Source organism: Eptesicus fuscus, chromosome 4, assembly GCF_027574615.1.
Source record: "Eptesicus fuscus isolate TK198812 chromosome 4, DD_ASM_mEF_20220401, whole genome shotgun sequence".
NCBI lineage: Eukaryota > Metazoa > Chordata > Mammalia > Chiroptera > Vespertilionidae > Eptesicus > Eptesicus fuscus.
Genome location: NC_072476.1, coordinates 47,015,412 through 47,035,373, shown reverse-complemented (window position 1 = coordinate 47,035,373; position 19,962 = coordinate 47,015,412). Strand labels below are relative to the sequence as shown.

The window sequence follows — 19,962 nt, the reverse complement described above, 5'->3', positions numbered from 1 at the left end:
TCAGTGGTTTGGAGCATCATCCCGTACACCAAAAGGTACGGGTCGATCCCTGGTCAGAGAACTCTTCCCTTCCTTCCCCAACCCTCCCCTCCCCTTCTCTCCCTTGCCCTTCTTCTCTCTTCTCCTTCTCTCCTCTCCTTCTCTCTCTCCCCCCTCTCCTTCCCTCCCTTCCTGACCTCCCCATCTCACCCTTCCTTTCTCTAAAAAAAAAAAATCAAAATAAAATATATCCTTTGGTGAGGATTTTTTTTTAAAGAACTATGGTAGGCAGATTTTATTGATTCCAAAGTGAGCTTGGGATTAAACTGAAAAGAGAACCTGGGTCTTCCTAACTTGGTTAGTCTTCATATAACTCCTTGCTTTCTAATATTCTTCATGGTAAGAACCTCTTATTACCTGGCTATCTTCTATATGTTTTCTTGTCTCCCCTCTTCTTATTACAGTCATATGATTAACTTCCAGACTCTGTTTAATTTCTCTTTGACAAGCTATACTCCTAAAATTATTCATTTTCTTTAAGTGTCTTTTGGCATCAATCTGAGCATAGTGGGTTCCAAGACCTCATGTGCCATAGCTTGGCCTATTATATTCATCCTTTTGAGTAATTATAATAACTTGATACTAGTCATTCTTATTTATCAATGTTTTATAAAAAAGACTCGAAGTCTCAATCTAACGCTCTCCTTTGTGTTCACTTTGTTAAATGACTGCCTTTTAATGAGGCCTTCTTGAAACTTCAGACCTACTTCTCCATGTATGGTGTTTAAGCCTTAGTGATGGGATGCACTAGTTAATCTCATTAATCCATTCTGGCACTAAAATTCTGTGACTATCAGACAAAATTCAGAAATAAGTATTGCTAATATAAATAAATTTCTTATCAATAATTATATTTCCTAGGTGTTTTGCCTGTTACGCCAGGTATAATATCTTTAAAATCTTGAAAAAATTCTAACCTGATAAAAATCTCATCCACTCTGAAAAGTCAAATGTATTCAGACACTACACAAGTTCTCTTCTAATTTAGTCCTGTTTGTCTTCAACTAAGACTCCATCATTTCATCCTCTTAGATGCTACTACTTGAACAATATTGTTTTGAGACCTAAACTAACATATTAACACAATTCTTCTTATTAAATGTCTCAAGAATTTTGTTTCTTTATCCCTTACTTTATAAACAAGCAGCCACTATATTTTTAGTAGTGAATTTCAAAATCCTTTTTAACCTTATAGGTCCAAGGGTAGCCAAGGATGGCTGCAGCTTCATATGATCAGTTGTTAAAGCAAGTTGAGGCACTGAAGATGGAGAACTCAAATCTTCGACAAGAGCTAGAAGATAATTCCAATCATCTTACAAAACTGGAAACTGAGGCATCTAATATGAAGGTATTAAGATTGTGACTTTTAATTGTAGTTTATCCATTTTTATTTAGTATTCCATCTTGTAAACTTGGGTTAGACACTTCACTTACTTAAAAGTATATTTTAAGTTAAGTGGTAATATGTAAACTCTTTTTCTTACAAATGTTAACATTTATACTTTGAAGTAAAATGTATTGAATTCATCCAGTGAGTCATATAAAGAAATAAGTATAAAATCTCAGTAACTAGTTAGTTTTTAAGTTATTTTTAAGCTTAAGCATCACTCTACTGAGGCTGGATGTTCTATGTAATTCATAGGAACTAGCTTCATAACTTGAGAATATATCTCAGTTATTAAATACTAGAGGCCCGGTGCATGAAATTCGTGCACGGGTGTGTGTGTGTGTGTGTGTGTGTGTGTGTGTGTGTGTGTGTCCCTCAGCCCAGCCTGCACCCTCTCCAATCTGGGACCCCTCGAGGGATGTTCAACTGCCCATTTAGGCCCGATCCTGGTGGGTTCAGGCCTAAACGGGCAGTTGGACATCCCTCTCACAATGCAGGACTGCTGGCTTCCAACTGCTCGCCTGACTGCCTGTCTGATTGTCTCTAACTGCTTCTGCCTGCCAGCCTGATCATCCCCTGCCAGCCTGATCGACGCCTAACTGCTCCCCTGCCGGCCCGGTTGCCCCTAACTGCCCTCCCCTGCAGGCCTGGTCACCCCTAACTGCCCTCCCCTGCTGGCCATCTTGTGGCGGCCATCTTGTGTCCACATGGGGGCAGCTATCTTTGACCACATGGGAGCGGCCATCTTGTGTGTTGGAGTGACGGTCAATTTGCATATTACTCTTTTATTAGATAGGACTAGAGACCCGGTGCTCCAATTCCTGCACCAGTGGGGTCCCTCAGCCTAGCCTGCGGGATCGGGCAGAAACTGGCTCTCCGACATCCCCAAGGGATCCTTGATTGCGAGAGGGCTCAGGCCAGGCCGAGGGACCCCACCAGTGCACAATTGAGGCCGGAGAGAGACACGGGAGGTTGGCCAGCCGGGGAGGGACTGCGGGAGGGCTCCAGGGCGTGTCCAGCCCATCTCAGTTCCGATTGGCCAGACAGCAGCAGCAAGCCAACCTACTGGTTGGAGCATCTGCCCCCTGGTGGTCAGAACATGTCATAGCGACTGGTCAACTGTCTGCCCCATGGTGGTCAGTGCTCGTTATAGTGAGTGGTTGAGTGGCCTTAGCATTCATTAGCATATTACACTTTGGTTGTTGAATGGCCTCAACCAGGCATGTAGCTTATTAGGCTTTTATTATATAGGCTAGCTTTCCTCCCCAACTCTCTCAGATCTTGTTGTCATTTAAATGCTGTGTTGATAGACTATCAAGAAAATCAGGGTGCCCATAGCCTTCCTCCCCATCTCTCTCAGATCTTGTTGCTACTTAAATGCAGCGTTGATAGATTATCAAGAAAATCACGGAGCCTTAATGGGAAGAGTCCTGAATGAAAGTCAGTACCTGGTCCTATTCCTGGTGTTGTCACAAGCTAAATTGCATCACCTTTGGTCCTCTTCTGGACTTAATTTTAAGTTGCCAAAGGAAAATACAGGCATTGCACTAGCCTAGAGGAGTTCCATGGTACCTTCAAACCCTAGAATTGGTTTGCCAAATAACATGACAAGCTATGTAACCTCTAAGAAGAGATATAAAATACTCGGTCTGCAATGGGGTAAATACGTTCTAATTTCAAACCAATCAAGGTTAAGACTTACAACTGTTTTAATTTTTAATTATTGAGGTAGATTTACTTCTCACTGAATTTAATAACTTTATAGAATTGGAACTCATCTATAAAACTGCTACCTCCTTCAAAAATTTTTCCTGCTTTATGTTCTTTCTGCACCTCTGCTATTTTAACATCTGGGTTCTTGACCCTATTCTCCTATCTGTTCACTACTCCTATTTCTGATTCATTGTCTATTCCCTTCTGAGTCCTTTTTCTGTGCATTTTGAGGTCTTCCTTATTCTTCAAGCTTCTATATATTACTGAACTATTGTTGCTCCTCTTTTATCCTTTATAGTCAATATCATAACAGTTCAGTCTTTTTACTCATGTGTACTTTTCTATTTATCTGTCTGTGTATAAATCTTTTCTGCTCTAATTGCCTATTTCTGTTCTAAAAACTTTCCCTAGCAACGATAAATCTCCAAGAGATCTACCTCAAATCCTTTTGGAAATAAGGTAGACTATAAAAAAAAAATATGTTCTGCCGAAACCGGTTTGGCTCAGTGGATAGAACGTCGGTCTGCGGACTGAAAGGTCCCAGGTTCGATTCCGGTCAAGGGCATGTACATTGGTTGCGGGCACATCCCCCGTAGGGGGTGTGCAGGAGGCAGCTGGTCGATGTTTCTCTCTCATCCATGTTTCTGGCTGTCTGTCCCTCTCCCTTCCTCTCTGTAAAAAATCAATAAAATATATTTAAAAATATACATATATGTTCTTACCACAAACTATGGATGTCCTTAAAAACAGCCAAATTAGTTACCTAATAGGTTAAAAAAGAATAGTTTTGTATTTTAACACTGATCAGTACAATGTATCTACAACTGTTTTACATGACATGACAAAAGTTTCAAAGATACAAAATTTAAAATTCCCAACAGGACTACTCTTTCATCTACTTTGCAGAGAACTCCTGACTGGCCTATCTGAATGTCTATTTTCTAGTGGATAGCTCTGAGATGACTTTGAAGTTTTTGTTTAACTACTTGAACAAATTCAAAATTCATTTTTAGGGGACATTTTATCCTACCCTTAGATCCATCTCCTCACTGAAGTGGAATGTCAGAGTAAATGACAAATCAGACCCTTAAATTTCTACAATGGAATATCAGGTTGACAACTTATCCGGTGATATAATATACATCATGAATATTGGCATTTAAGATATATCTGAATTCAACCATGAATTGATAATTACTCAAATTGATAATTACTCAACATGTGCATCTACAAGACATTCTTGCTAATCTATCCACATATGTCTTTAGGATTGGGCATATGGTATCATAGCAGTTACCACCTTATAAGGAAATTATTTATGTTTCTCTTCCTTAAGAGACTTTCAGCTATTAAAGAACAGAAACTGTGACCTGTTTATTTTGTTTTAGAATATTGATTTGTAAAAAGACACTTGGAAACAGTGCCACTCTACGCTGAATTAAAGTTTATCCAAACAATGGTTATCTCGCGCTCCTCCCCCCCCCCAAAAAAAAAATCACTTATCAGACTTTGGAATACATTGTACAATCTTGAATCATGTTTATTAATCATTAAGCTACTTATCCCAAAGAAAGGCAAGGTGTGTCCCTCCAGTGAGATCATTTAAGGATGCCTGCAATTTATGCAGTAGTACCATCTAGTGGCAAAAGAGAATACTATTTGCTGTTCACATGGCATTGATACAAACTATAAAAATACTTTTGTATACCACAGCAAAATAGGCATGCAACACTGTGAACACTGACTGTATATTTGAGAATATTTGAAATGTTTGTTTTTTAGGTATAATGATGGCACTGTGGTTGTGTTTAGAAAGAATCCATGTTTAAATATACGTATTAAAATATTTACAGAAGAAATGATATGATGTCTGAGATTTGTTACAAATCTGGGTGGAGGTGGGGAATGGAGAAAGTAGGTATGGGTATAAATGAAACAAACCATGAGTTGATAATTATTGAAGCAGGATGTGAAGATATATGGAAGTTTATTATATTCTTTATACTTATGTATATATTTGACATTTTCTGTAATAAAAATATAATAAAGTATAATAGAGATTTCATTGGACTTAGTTGACCTGGAATCAGATGAATGCAGAAATTGTAATTAAACTTTAATGACATATATACTGTATTTTTTACTCCAGGGCTAATTATGGTCATGGTGATTTTCTTCCCCAGGGATATCTGTTGATTCTGGATACAGACTAGTATTTATTATTTCAACTGGCAGAATGATTCCAATGGAGGAAGAAAACTATTGGAGGTCTTGACAAACATGTAGGCAGATATGAATTTTTGATATTTAGAGGAGATCCAAATGCATGGGTAGTTTTCCCCATGGGATATTGGCTGAGTTTTTTTGTAGTGAAGGATTCTGGGAATGGACTAGAAAGACAGAATGTTAGGCAAAGTCTTGCTATAGAAGAGACATATAACTTTCACGCAACAGATCTCCTCAAGATGTTTGCCAGACTTTGAAGTTTACATAAGCAGGAGGTTAAACACTTAAGCTCACAGCCTCCAAGGGACAAAACTTTAGGGCTAGGAAATCAGGTGCCACCTGAGAATCAGGCTGAACTGGAAGACAAAGTAAAACAGCCCATAATCTTTCAACATTTGAGAGAGACAGACCTACAAAAGGGAAGGGGTCTGGATCAAACATGACTGGTTTTTCTTTAAAGGTAAGTGACAGATTTTGGAGTTGTGTAGGGTGGGAAGCCAAGGACTGAGGAGAAACCTATAATACTTACAGTCTAAATTTGACAAAGAGTCACATTCAAGGATCTTGACAAAAATCAAGAGAAAGATTTAGATGGGGAAGAAATAATGGCATCAAAAGTCAGGAGGCAATAAGTATATAGTCAAATATCTGCTAAATGTAAATTGGTGTACTAGAAGAATATACTTAAATGTGATATATAAAAGCTTGATTTTTTAGGGCATCAAATAAAACAGCCTATCATAATGTGTTAATTTGATATTTTTTATAGTCATGTTGGTGCACGCCTAAGAGATACGGATTCTAAATACATAACTATTGAGCCAGCCTCATTGAGGCTTGGCCATTTTCTGATTATTTAAAAGAATTCTTCTACTTACTCTCTTAACCTTTTACCTAGAACCAGGAGTCAGTAAATTTCTCTGAACATCAGCATTTGTGATAAAGATGCCTTCTACTCCTGCATAAATTTGCTGCTCACTAGCTTGGTCAACTTTTTGAGTCTCAGTTGACCTACCCAAAAATGAGAATAATCCACCTTGTATTATTTTAAAAGTTAGAGATAATTTATCCATATAGTAACTTTCAAGAGACTACTCATTCTTACCATTATTACAAAATATCACTACCGTTGTTGGAATATAATTTGTTGCTCTAAATTCATACTAGGTAATATATGTGGAGTGCTTTCCTGACTTATCTAAAATAACTTTTTATATACCATACCTAAGTACCAAGATATTTAAAATTATTCTTCAAGAAGATTTTTAGAATTTTGTCATGTTCAGATATTGTGTTGTTGTTTTTTACAGGAAGTACTTAAACAACTACAAGGAAGTATTGAAGATGAAGCTATGACATCTTCTGGACAGATTGATTTATTAGAGCGCCTCAAAGGTACATTTTTAAAAAGTGTTTTAAAATAATTTTTATGCTTTAGTTGTCAGCTTTAGATATGTATAGCAAAGTATAACTTCTGTTGATTTGGGTGTTGGTATCAGTTTCCTTAGTATAGCAGTTTTACCCATCTATATATATAAAGAGGTAATGTGCAAATTGGGATGCCATAACAGTCACGACCGGTCAGGAGGAGGCTGCACACGTGCAGATGAATATTTTGTCTAATTTTCCTTTAACAGACTTCTTTTCCTCTGACTCAAGCTGACTTTGGAGGGAAAGTTTAGCCATTCTGTTTCTAAACAATTTCTAATTGTTTATTCAGTCATGTATATTTGTGGTTTCCTCTGTTAGGAATTTGTAAGCTTCTGAACCAAGAAGTGTGTCCTTTTATTGACTCGATGCTTTAGTACACTGTCCTTTTGCAGGCTCTCAGAGAGCCTGCCTAATAGAGGCTTAGCAATTTTCTAATCTTTAGTTTTTCAGGATTCTTCTACGTATTCTCTCCTACCTTTACATTTCTCTAGAATCAGGAGTCAGTGAATTTCTCTGAGCATCAGTATTTATGATAAGGATTTCTTCTCCCTGCATGAATTGGCTGCTTAATAGTTACATTAATTTAGTACTCCTATAGGCTTGATGTAATATATATGTATAAAGTATTTTACAATTATAAAGTGGTTAAAATTGAGAGCTAAATATGAACCTGAGATTTTACTTTTAAAACAATAATATTGCATTAGACTATTTAAAGCAATTATTATATTAAAACTTGTCTCTATTTTATTTAGAGCTTAACTTAGATAGCAGTAATTTCCCTGGAGTAAAACTACGGTCCAAAATGTCCCTCCGTTCTTATGGAAGCCGGGAAGGATCTGTATCCAGTCGTTCAGGAGAGTGCAGTCCTGTTCCTATGGGTTCGTTTCCAAGAAGAGGCTTTGTAAACGGAAGCAGAGAAAATACTGGTTATTTAGAAGAACTTGAGAAAGAGAGGTAACTTTTTTTTTTTTTTCATTTAATAGCAAACATAGATTTGTATGCCTCAATTTTTGCTATTATTTTGCATTTTGTAATACAAGGTATGAATTATGAAGCATGTACAATGGGTGACCACTAACATTTAGAGAGCATTTTGCATTTATTAACTCAAAGATAGTATGTGGCTGATTGTCTCTATACGAAATCTAAAAATTTAAAGGAGGCAATTTCTTGGGATTGTAAGATTTATATTTTGTCACATAAATACTCTGAGTGCTCTCCACATTGGGTCCTACACAGGATGGCAATTTCTATGTTAAAATATGTAGCTGATTTTTTAATTGCATTTCTGTTTATCTTCTGAACTAAAATAACTACTAGATCTACTATAAGGTGACTGTTTGCATTATGGAGGACCTATTACAAGTGCCACAAATAAAACATTTCTTAATTTATCAATTTCTGTGTCAAAAACATTGCTTGACATATGGAATGAGTTCTGGTCTCACAGCCAGTGTATTCTTCCTGCAGTTAAAATCATCACATTACAAATATCAGAATATATATATCATTATCAAGAATTTTATCAAAAATATATGTCTCCTAAAAGGTTATAAAATCCTCAATGCATGAATGAAACTTTATTGTCTTTATATTCCTAAAAATTCTAATAGACATTCAAGAAATGTTAACTGTATAAAAATGTCACATATTAGCTCTGGAACCTTGGTCAAGTCATTAAATTTTGGTATCGTTTTCATCTGTAAAATTGAGATATGGTAATACCTTATAGAGTTGTCAAAATCAAATATTAACATATGAAAAAGGTCCAGTATATCTCACTGAGAAACAAATGACCTTTGATTACTTTCTCTGGTTTTAGGTTTGTCCATCTACAAAAATAGGAATAATCATCTGGACCAGTAGTGTTCACATGAGTCACATCTCTTAAGTTCACATGAGTCTGTTTTGTACTTTGAACCTGGACTGTTTCTGTCTGACAGTGTAGGAAATACTATGCTGAAAAAGAAGAAGCTAACTAGGATCCATGGTCTTTCATCTTTGTCCCCTTTGAGCTCTGTTAAGAGGCAAAGGACATATGAGCATACTGACTTTCTTAGGAACTTGGCTTCATGTAGGTTAAGTCCTTATTTTATTAACAGACAGAGAGAGAGGAGAGGGTGTTGTGTGTGTAGTTCTGATAGATCTTGCATCCTCTTTGTTCTCACTGTGTTGGAGGGAAGAAAATTGAGACCTTGCTTATGTAACAGTATCTTTATTTTGCTCTCACACTTGATTGATAGTTTGGGTAGGACTAGGTTCAAATTCATTTTCCTCTCATTATCAATGTTACTGATGAGAGATTTGATACCAGGCTGATTCTTATACCTTTGTAGGCAACCATTTTTCCTCTTTGAAGCTTTTACAATGCCTTGGTGTGTGTGTGTGTTTTCTTCATTCATCATGCGGGATACTAGTGTGCCCTTTTGATCTGAAAATTTGTTTTCTACAGCTTTTGAAAATTCTGCATGTTATTTCTTTGATGATGTTCTCCCCTATGCTTCTATTCTTTCTTTCTAGACCTCCCTTAAGTCAGAGATTAATTCTCTCTGCCTCTTTTTTTTCTCTTTTTCTGTATTGCACAAGTGCTAGTAAGTAGTCAAACTAGGATTCAAAACCAGGTCAATAGCTCTATAAGCCTTTTGAACCTCAGTTTTCCCGTCTATAGAAGGAGATTTAAACATCTATAGATTTTTTTTAAAGTCCTTAGCACTATATCTCTTATATAGAGAGCACTTAATGTTAGCTATTGTCATGTTAGCCATTAATTTAACAAATACTTATTAAGTACCTAATAACTTAATCACCGTACTCTTCTAGGTGATTCTGAATTAGCTAGAGGACTTAGAAGACATGAGGCTTAAATGAAGAAGCATTTTTAAAGAAGACCATTGACAATCCTATAAAATAAAAACCTAATATGCTGAGTGTCCGGTCAACTGGTCAGCCATTCAACCAATCAAAGTGTAATATGCTAAGGCCACTCAACTACTCTCTATGACATGCACTGACCACCAGGGGGCAGACAGTCAACTGATCAGCCAGTCGCTATAACATGCACTCACCACCAGGGGGTGGACACTCCAACTGGTAGGTTAGCTTGCTGCTGGGGTCTGGCTGGTCAGTTCTGAGCGATATGGGCCCGAGATGCCCTGGAGCCCTCCCACAGCCCCTCCCCGGCTGGCCAACCTCCTGAGTCCCTCCCTGGCCTCAATTGTGCACTGGTGGAGTCTCTCGGCCTGCCCTGCTCCCTCTTGCAACCTGGGACCCCTCAGGGGATGTCAGAGAGCCAGTTTCGGCCCGATCCCGCAGGCCAAGCCGAGGGACCCCAGTGGTGCACGAATTCATACACCAGGCCTCTAGTCACTATATAAGCCATTAGTACACTAAACTCTAAAGACCTACCTGCTTCTGGGTCTAGACCTAGTTTAATTTCTGAGTTTTAAGCACTGCTGTGTGAGTTACAAGGTCAACTACTATCATTTAACCACTTGTTATCATTTTGGTTCAAGACACTATAGCCTTGGCTTTCCCAAAGCATTTTTTTTTTTTTTTACAGTTTGAGCTTAAACTTTATAGTAGCAACTTGTCCCTATTCTTTCTAACCTCCCCCTTACTCTACCACCATCAGTAACATTTGACCTCTCACTTTACATACCCAGCTCTTATTTCATAAGCCTATTTATTAGAGGGTAATCAGAGTATCACCACCTATCTATCTCTTTTGCCTCCTTTAGTCCTGCTGGGTCCTACAGGTCCTCACCAAGGAAAGCTGGAAAATAGAATCATATCATATCTTTATGCTAGTTTGGTGCTCAGCTTTTGAAAAGGGTTCAGGCTTTCTACAGTGCTTTTTCCTGCTTCTGTTGTTAGAAAGGGAAGGAAGTATGGCTTCTAAGGTTGCTACATCATAAGCAGGGCTTATTTTCCTACCATGGGTTCCCTCACTATTGAGGTTACCACATCAAAAGTGAAGGCTTGTTTTTTATTTTAAAAATTGCTTCTCAAGTAAAGGGAAGAGAATTTTAGAAAGCATAGAACCTTCCACATATATACATACAGATTTTTCCAACAAATTATAATCAAACAGGATTTTAAAGTAACAATATCTGAGTGGGGAGCATTTCTCTCCGTGTATGAGCAAACTCCAGAAGCCATAATAGAAAATATCCACAAATCTGATTACAATAATATCATGCCCTGGCCAGTTTGATCATGATTACAGCATCAGCCCATGGACCAAAGGGTCATGGATTTAATTCCTGGTCAAGGGCACATACCTTGGTTGCAGGTTCATCACCAACCCTGGTCAGGATGCGTGCATTAGGCAACTAATTGATGTGTCTCTCTCACATAGATGTTTCTTTTTCTCTCTCCCCTCTCCTCCTCCCTTCCTTCCCCTCTTTCAAAAACTCAATGGAAAAAAATATCCTCAGGTGAGGGTTAAAATAAAGAGAATATAAAAAAATCTTAAAAAAAAAAATCTTACATGGCAAACATTATAAACAAAGTTCAAAGATACATGATAAACTGACAAATTATATTTGCAACCCATATAACTGACGAAGTGTGGTTATTCTTAATATAGAAGAGGTTCTATAAGTAAGAAAAAGTCACAGACAAGAAAATACAAATGGCTACTGAAAAAATGCTTACCCTCATTCATACTAAAAGAAGTCAAACTAAAACCATAGTGATAGACCATTTTTGGAGGAAAAGCAACCTACATTTACAACAATAAAAAAGTTTAATAAAACATTTACATTGGTGAAGATAATAGGTACATAAATAACACCTAACAAGGGCAGTATATATGGTTGCACATGTGTGAAATGATATTATGTGTAAAGATAGTGCAGTATCTTACCTAATAATAGACAAACATGTAAATTGACCGTACCTTCGCTATGCCTATAGCCAATCAGAGTGACTATGCAAATTAACCCCCAAAACAGATGGCGGTTAATTTGCATACATAGGCGCCCAGGGCCTGTGTCCCAGGAACATCCTGGCACCCAGGTCACTGTGAGGTAAGGCCTGGGCAGGAGCAGACCCCCTGCCATCCATTGCAGGGAGCTGGGGATCCGCTTCAGCCTGGTGCAGGAGCGGACCCCCTGCAATAGATCGCAGGAAGTTGGGGGTCTGCTTCGGCCTGGTGCAGGAGCAGACCCCCCTGCGATCGATCACAGGGAGCTGGGGGTCCGCTTTGGCCTGGTGCAGGAGCGGACCCCCTGTGATCGATCGCCTGGGCAGGAGCTGGGGGTCGCTTCAGCCTGGTGCAGGAGCAGATCCCCTGCAATCGATTGCAGGGAGCTGGCGGTCCGCTTTGGCCTGGTGCAGGGGCAGACCCCCTGTGATCGATCGCAGGTAGCTGGGGGTCCGCTTCGGCCTGGTGCAGGAGCAGACCCCTGCCATTGATCGCCTGGGCAGGAGCGGACCCCCTGCCATCGATTGCAGGGAGCTGGGGGTCTGCTTTTGGCCTAGACAGGAGGGGACCCCCTGCGATCGATCGCAGGGAGCTGGGAGTCCGCTCCTGCCCAAGAGGCTTTTGGCCTGGGCAGGGGCTGGCTGAGCGGGTAATCAGAGGGAGCTAGAGGGGCCCTGCCCAGGCCTAAAGCTTCGGCCAGAGGCTTTAGGCCTGGGCAGGGCCCAGCCCTCGATTGGTGTGAACTATAGAGGAAACACCTTTTCTGACTGCACATTGGCTAAGCTTCCTGTATGCCACTGGTAATATTCTTAGTAACTTGGGTAATAAGAATCCAAAAAGGTGATCTAGGGTTTTTCCACCACACTTCTGGAGAAAAAAACAAAGGTCCGCTGCTGGAGGGCTAAGAAATGTCATATCCTGCCCTAGCCGGTTTGACTCAGTGGATAATGCCTCGGCCTGCCGACAGCAGGGTCTGGGTTAGATTCTGATCAAGGGCATGTACGTAAGTTGCAGGCTCCTCCCTGGCTGGGGCCCAGATCAGGGCTCATGCAGGAGGCAACCAATCAAAGTGTTCCTCTCACTTTGATGTTTCTCTCTGTCTTTCCCTTTCTCTTCCACATTCTCTAAAACTCAATGGAAACATATCCTCAGGTGAGGATAAAAAAAAAGAGAAAGAAAGAAATGCATATCCTATGAAAGACACATCTTGAAAATGCTTAAAGAAAGTTGTCATTTTTTCTTAGTGAAGGGACTGGAGTCCGTGTTGATGAAAACACCTAGGTGACTGTGGTGACTGGCAGTGGCTGCAGCAGCGGGGTGATGGGGCTGGTGCCTTCCCCTGATCAGCCCGGTTGCCTCCCACAAAGAAAGGCCAGACTGCGGCTAAGCTGTCAGAAGGACATCCCCTGAGGGCTCCCAGTATGTGAGAGGGGGCAGGTTGGACTGAGGGACCCCCCCACCCCCAGTGCACGAATTTCGTGCACCGGGCCCCTAGTCCTATATAATAAAAGTGTAGTATGCAAATTGTCCCCTCAATTGGGAGTTCGTCCAGGAGTTCAACCAAGGGGCGGGGCCAGCTGGGGGAAGGGAGGGAGGACCTGGTCGGCAGCCGGCAGCAGTTAGGGACCCTACCAGTGCACGAATTTTATGCATTGGGCCTCTAGTTCTTTATAATAGCAAAAGGTTAGAAAGATCCTGAATGTCCTCTAGCACAGAACTGGTTATGGATTCCAAAACACCTTGGAATACTATGTCCCTGCCTAAAAATACATTGGACCTGATACAAAATTATCTCCAAGGTAGATTTTTTTAGTGGAAAATAAGTTATAAGGTAACACATATGGTACTGTTTATGTTTAAGAATGTACATATATCCTTTCATAGTTATAGAATATCTCTGGAAATATAAATAAACAAGAAAATGGTAATAGTAGCAGCTTTGGGAAAGAGCCACATGAAAAGAGATCACATACTTTTTTTTTCTTTATTGATTAAGGTATTACATATTCTTATTCCCCTATTGCCCCCACCCCCACTCATGCCCTCAACCGTCTGCTGTCTGTGTCCATTGGTTAGGCTTATATGCATGCATACAAGTCCTTTGATTGATCTCTTCGCCCTTACCTCCACCCTCCCCTACCTTCCCTCTGAGGTTTGAGCGTCTGATCAATGCTTCTCTGTCTCGATCTGTTTTTGTGCATAAGCTTATGTTGTTCATTATATTCCACAAATGAGTGAGATCATGTGATATTTATCTTTCTCTGACTGGCTTATTTCGCTTAGCATAATGCTTTGTACCAACTGAGTTTTATTTCAGTGACACTCATAGTTTGCATTTATGTTTATAATGATCATATAGAGTATCTTCATATATAGATTGTTATTGAGGACAACATCTCTTGGGTAGTTCAGAAATTACATAAATTCATCTTCAAATTCCAAACTAAGAAAAATGTTGTTTCCCTCAGAATAACTTCTTATTGTACAGTGACAATATATTTTTTACTATTTTGGCTGCTGAGAAGCAAAAAACTACATTTGTGTCCAATTCAGTAGCTTCTTATACTCTAAGTTCATTTTCTGCATACCTACTCCTTTTCTTTATTGTACCTTTTTTTTTTTCTTGTATTAGTTTGGAGGTTTGTTATAAATGGACTTTTTATTACAAACCATCATATTCTTAGACTGCATGAATGTGAAGACAATGCCTTTGGTGAAATGTAAATATTATAATGTTGATTAGCATCTTGTTTAGCTGAAAACAACCTTTTTAATATTCAACTTTTAATGATTATAACATTGTAAGTCCCATCTTCAAAAATCAATGTTTTTCATTTATTCATTATTAATACTTTAACTTGAAGAGAGAACTTTACAGTAACAGGTAATAAGAATTGCTGTTATGTACTGTATATTAGCATTGTGTAACCTTAACCTTTTTTTAAAAAAAAACAAACAGATCATTACTTCTTGCTGATATTGACAAAGAAGAAAAGGAAAAAGACTGGTATTACGCTCAACTTCAGAATCTCACTAAAAGAATAGATAGTCTTCCTTTAACTGAAAATGTAAGTAGCTTGGCAATATGACTTATTATAGACTTTACTGACTTGATTTTTATTTTATTTATTTATTTAATGTATTTTTATTGATTTCAGAGAGGAAGGGAGAGGGAGAGATAGAAACATCAATGATGAGAGGGAATCATTGATTGGCTGCCTCCTGCACGCCCCCTACTGGGGACTGAGCCCGCAACCCGGGCATGTGCCCTTGACCGGAATCGAACCCAGGACCCTTGAGTCCGCAGGCCGACGCTGTATACACAGCCAAACCGGCTAGGGCACTAACTTGATTTTTAAAAGTACCTAAATTATCTATTAAAAATGTGGGATAATTGCACTAACTTTAAACTTGAATATATAATAGTTAATGAATTTTTGTTTATAATGATGATAAAACTTCATTGTGCTCAAGCAAATATTTATTTTTAAGCCCTGAGTTCTGAAAACCTATTGTTTGAATTATAAAGGACTCAGAAATTAACTAGGCAACTGTTGTTTTTATTTTGTATTGAGTTGCCAAACATACACTGTAGAAGTGTTTATCACCATCTGTCCATTTTTTAAACCATATTATAGGAATCATGCCAGATAGTTTTTGAAAAAAAATATCTTTGAAGATAATTTGAGTGCTATTTTCAGTTATTATAAATGACAATAGCTTTTGACCTGGATCTTAGAACTTTTTGCATGTACTAAAATTTGTTTGTTTTGCAAACAAATATAGCTGTGTAAAAAAAAAGAATTTAATCTTGTCAGCTTCTCCCTCCCCACCTAACTATCTTAATTGATGGAGGTGGCACATATAAACACATTTCTAAAATAAATTAATAATTTCAACCAAGACTGTATTTCAACTGTTGTTTATAAATATTTTTCTAACTTTTAAAAATATTTTAAGAAGATATACTTAAAATATATCTTTCTCTCTTAGCTTAGATTTTTCATTTTTTAATAGTACTTTTGAGGGAACATAATAAACAAAGAGCAAAAATAGAAGAAAAACCTTTTTCCAAAACATGTAGTTAGCCAGGCTGCCTGAGTGGGCATTGTCTGGCAGGAGCTAGAACTAGAAGCTTAAGTGCTTAGTCAGTCCTAGGACACTCTTTCAGGGTTTTGAGAGGGAGAGAGAAGATCTTCCTCCCTGACAATGTCCTTAACACCATTCTGGGAAATAAGGAGACACAAATAGTGAAAGAACAGTTATTGTAGAGTTGTTAGCACTGTAATCTGAGTGTGTGTAATGACATTCCGAACAAGGAAGATTTGGAGGGATTTTTACTCTTACAAACAAAAATACCAAAGTATAGTTTTGTTCAGCATTCACCTTGGTAATTAAAATATACAAATTTAGAGACCACTGCCTGTGTGTAGTCAGGTTTAGGAAAGGGGTCAGATATATGTGACAATTCAAGAGCAACTGGTTAATATCTGAAACAAAGATCAGTTGTAAAATAATTATTCCTTGATGAAGTTATTTAATAATCACATTTATTTAATAGGTAATGTAAGACATTACTCTGGATTAATTGGCAACGTTAGCCAATTTCAATTGCTTGCATTTCATAAATATTTTTAATTTTACGAATTTTGCTTTTACTATTGGGAAGCCAAGTTAAGAACACTTTCATATGGAAATGTGTATCAAGATGTAGACATTGATTTTAAAATATCAGCTCTAAAGCATATTATTGCAACATACTGTGTTATGTTCATTTTTTTTTGTGGAGTGTAGTGGGAAGTGGAGGACGCATCAGTAGAATTACAGCTGGCTAATTAGGAATTAGAAATAACATTCAGAGTTTCTTCCATATTGCAGCCCATGATTTGGGTATGCCTGTAGGAATACATTCTTCCTAGAAACAGGAAAAGGGTCAGAGTTCCTCTAAGTTAACTGACAATACAATCTGGAATCCTTGGGCTTGTGTTGATTTTGTCCTCACGATTTATGACTATCTATATTACAGAAAGCTTTTTCTTATCCCATTTTCTTCATTTTACAAATGGAGTTCTGTTTAGTCTGCATGTATATGGTAATCCTTACCTTAAATTGAGGTACAAACTTGAGGATAATGAACCAATTTTTTTTTTAATATATTTTATTGATTTTTTATTTTATTTTATTTTTACAGAGAGGAAGGGAGAGGGATAGAGAGGTAGAAACATCGATGAGAGAGAAACATCGATCAGCTGCCTCCTGCACACCCCCTACCGGGGATGTGCCCGCAACCAATGTACATGCCCTTGACCGGAATCGAACCTGGGACCTTTCAGTCCACAGACCGACGCTCTGTCCACTGAGCCAAACCGGTTTCGGCAAATGAACCTATTTTTTATTTTTCTGTGTTGTCCACATTAATATACTAGTTTTTAATAATTAAAAGTAGTACCTCTTCAATGAAGAAGAATCAGAAGGAAACTGGATAAGATAGGCTTACTGGACCAATTATATGCATGTTAAATGTAATAGTACAATTTAATTAGACATTAGTGCCTATGGGGCAGTAAAAATGTTTCAATTCTGCATTTCACGTTAGGGACCCAGACTGAGCCTAGGACCTGTAATTTATATTTTAGGACTCCTTGGAGTGAAATACAATTTTCTCATGCACTATAACTTATACATATTTCCTTATTTATTTTCTTTGTTGGTATTTATGTACTTTTTTTTCTTAAACACACAAGTATGAGATATTAACACTTTAATTTTATTTATGGCTTCAGTTTTCCTTACAAACTGATATGACCAGGAGGCAATTGGAATATGAAGCAAGGCAAATCAGAGTTGCAATGGAAGAACAACTAGGAACATGCCAAGATATGGAAAAACGAGCACAGGTAACTGATTTAATAAACTAAAGCTAGCACAAGCTAAACTATTAATCTATCTTTGACACTATCCTCCTATCTAATAAAAGAGTAATATGCAAATTGACCATCACTCCAACACAAGATGGTCGCCCCCATGTGGACATAGGTGGCCTCCACAAGATGGCCGGCAGAGGAGGGCAGTTTGGGGTGACCAGACCTGAAGGGGAGGACAGTTTGGGGGACCCAGGCCTGCAGGAGAGGGCAGTTGGAGGGGACCAGGCCTGCAAGGGAGGGCAGTTGTGGGCGATCAGGCCAGCAAGGGAGGGCAGTTATGGGAGACCGGGCCTGCAGGGGAGGACAATTAGGGGTGACCAGGCCTACAGGGTAGGGCAGTTGGGGGTGACCAAGCCTGCAGGGGAGGGCAGTTGGGGGCAACCAGGCCAGCAGGGGAGAGCAGTTAGGGGTGACCAGGCCGGCAAGGGAGGGCAGTTAGGGGTGACCGGGCCAGCAGGGGAGGGCAGATAGGTGTGATCAGGCCGGCAGGGGAGGGCAGTTAGGGCAATCGGGCAGGCAGGGGAGCAGTTAAGTGTCGATCAGGCTGACAGGGAGTGGTTAGGGGGTGATCAGGCGGCAGGCAGAAGTGGTTAAGGGCAATCAGGCAGGCAGGCAGTTGAGCGGTTGGGAGCCAGCAGTCCTGGATTGTGAGAGGGATGTCCAGTGGGATTGGGCCAAAACGGGCAGTCAGACATCTCTCGAGGGGTCCCAGATTGGAGATGGAAACATATAAAGAGAACATTGGGAAATATGAAATGAGTTGGATAGAGAACACTTCCCTATTTCAACCTTCAACTTACGTCAGGAGAGAATATTAACTGACTTGGTTATTTGTTAAGCATTTCCATATATTGAATTTGATATTACTAATGTTTTTAAGCCCTGAAGAGGCTTTGCTGGTTGCCTTATCTGTTTCAGAGCAAGCATGGAAAATTTAAAAAGTGTATATATGAACAAATTGGGAGGAAAAAATTATTTTAAAGGTTTTCTTTAGCAAATAAAAGGGAGAGCTACATTCATATGTGTAATATAACTGCATTTTTATATTCTGAAAAGTTTATTTCATAGTTTTAAAATCACTAATACAAGACATTTTAATTCCCCAAAGTCTTCATCTTTTATGAGGTAGCTTCACAAATATAATGTATATGCTATTTGTGCTGGAGTATGGTGGTAGACTAAGGTGATACTTAAACACCAAACCATATATCTTTCTAGTCCAAGCCTGTTAGTTTCACAATGAGACTAGATGCTCAATACATACATATGTTATAATATGTATATATAATAAATTCTCTTAAAATTTCCCCAAACCCTGTCCCATTCAGATTAATATCTTAAATGTCAAAAGTAAAGCTTTTAAAATAAACCTTTCAGTAGAAAATGAAAGGATTTTTAAAATAAAATATAAAACACTTAGTTATAAAAGATTGATACATTTTACTGTATTAAAATTAAGAATTTATTTTCACAAGGAACCTTAAAGAAAGTTATAAATTCAGAGAAGATATTTATCACCATGTAAGTGACAAAGAATTAAAATGAAGAATATACAAAGAATTTCCAAAAACTATATTTTAAATTTAGTATTTGTGATATTTGGGATTTTCAAGGAATTACTTTAAAAATGTCAGGCAGATTTGTTTTGTTTACAGAAAATAACGAGAAATATTACTTTGGTGTATATGAATTTATCTTCTTAGAATATGAATATATAAATACTATATATAGAAGTTCATTTATTTTGTATTTGTTAAGTGTTTGTTTTTAGAGATCCTTGTTTTTAGAGGAACAAAATGACGTGATAGATGTGAAAATTCTTGTGTAACATAAGTAGGTGTATTCCAGACAGTTTAATCTATATGCTAGAACATTGGTCGGGAAACTGCAGCTCGTGAGCCGCGGTTTGCCGCTCTGTTGACTAATGAGTTTGCCGACCACTGGGATAGGGACTTAATCACAAGGAACAACAACAGCCTGTAATTATTGGAATCGAGAGTCTAGGTCAGTGGTCGGCAAACTCATTAGCCAACAGAGCAGCAAACCGCGGCTCACGAGCTGCAGTTTGCCAACCACTGTGCTAGAAGATAGATTAACTGGTGGGGGTTTTTTTGGCCACTTTGCTGAGATATGTGCTGATATGGTCATTTTTTATTTTATTCTGGAATACATTGTTCTTTATTTTGGTAGTTAATACTCTAAGGAAGTTTCAGTCCACATTTTTAGAAATACAAACATTCATTTATCCTGGAAATAGCAAGGTTAGGGTTAAAGAAATGTTGTACAGAGTGTAAAGGCAAATAATGGAAATG

At 38.4% G+C, this 19,962-nt stretch overlaps 1 protein-coding gene across 1 annotated transcript in view; it reads left to right on the top strand.

The window, feature by feature from the left end:
* APC (APC regulator of WNT signaling pathway) overlaps nucleotides 1–19,962 on the top strand; it is a 121,164-nt gene that overhangs the window by 49,591 nt on the left and 51,611 nt on the right. Inside the window, exons 2-6 of the mRNA XM_028149744.2 lie at nucleotides 1,235–1,387; nucleotides 6,676–6,760; nucleotides 7,552–7,753; nucleotides 14,686–14,794; nucleotides 17,510–17,623. Coding sequence (XP_028005545.2) covers nucleotides 1,253–1,387; nucleotides 6,676–6,760; nucleotides 7,552–7,753; nucleotides 14,686–14,794; nucleotides 17,510–17,623 — 645 coding nt within the window. The 5' untranslated portion in view covers nucleotides 1,235–1,252. The remainder of the gene's footprint in view (nucleotides 1–1,234; nucleotides 1,388–6,675; nucleotides 6,761–7,551; nucleotides 7,754–14,685; nucleotides 14,795–17,509; nucleotides 17,624–19,962) is intronic.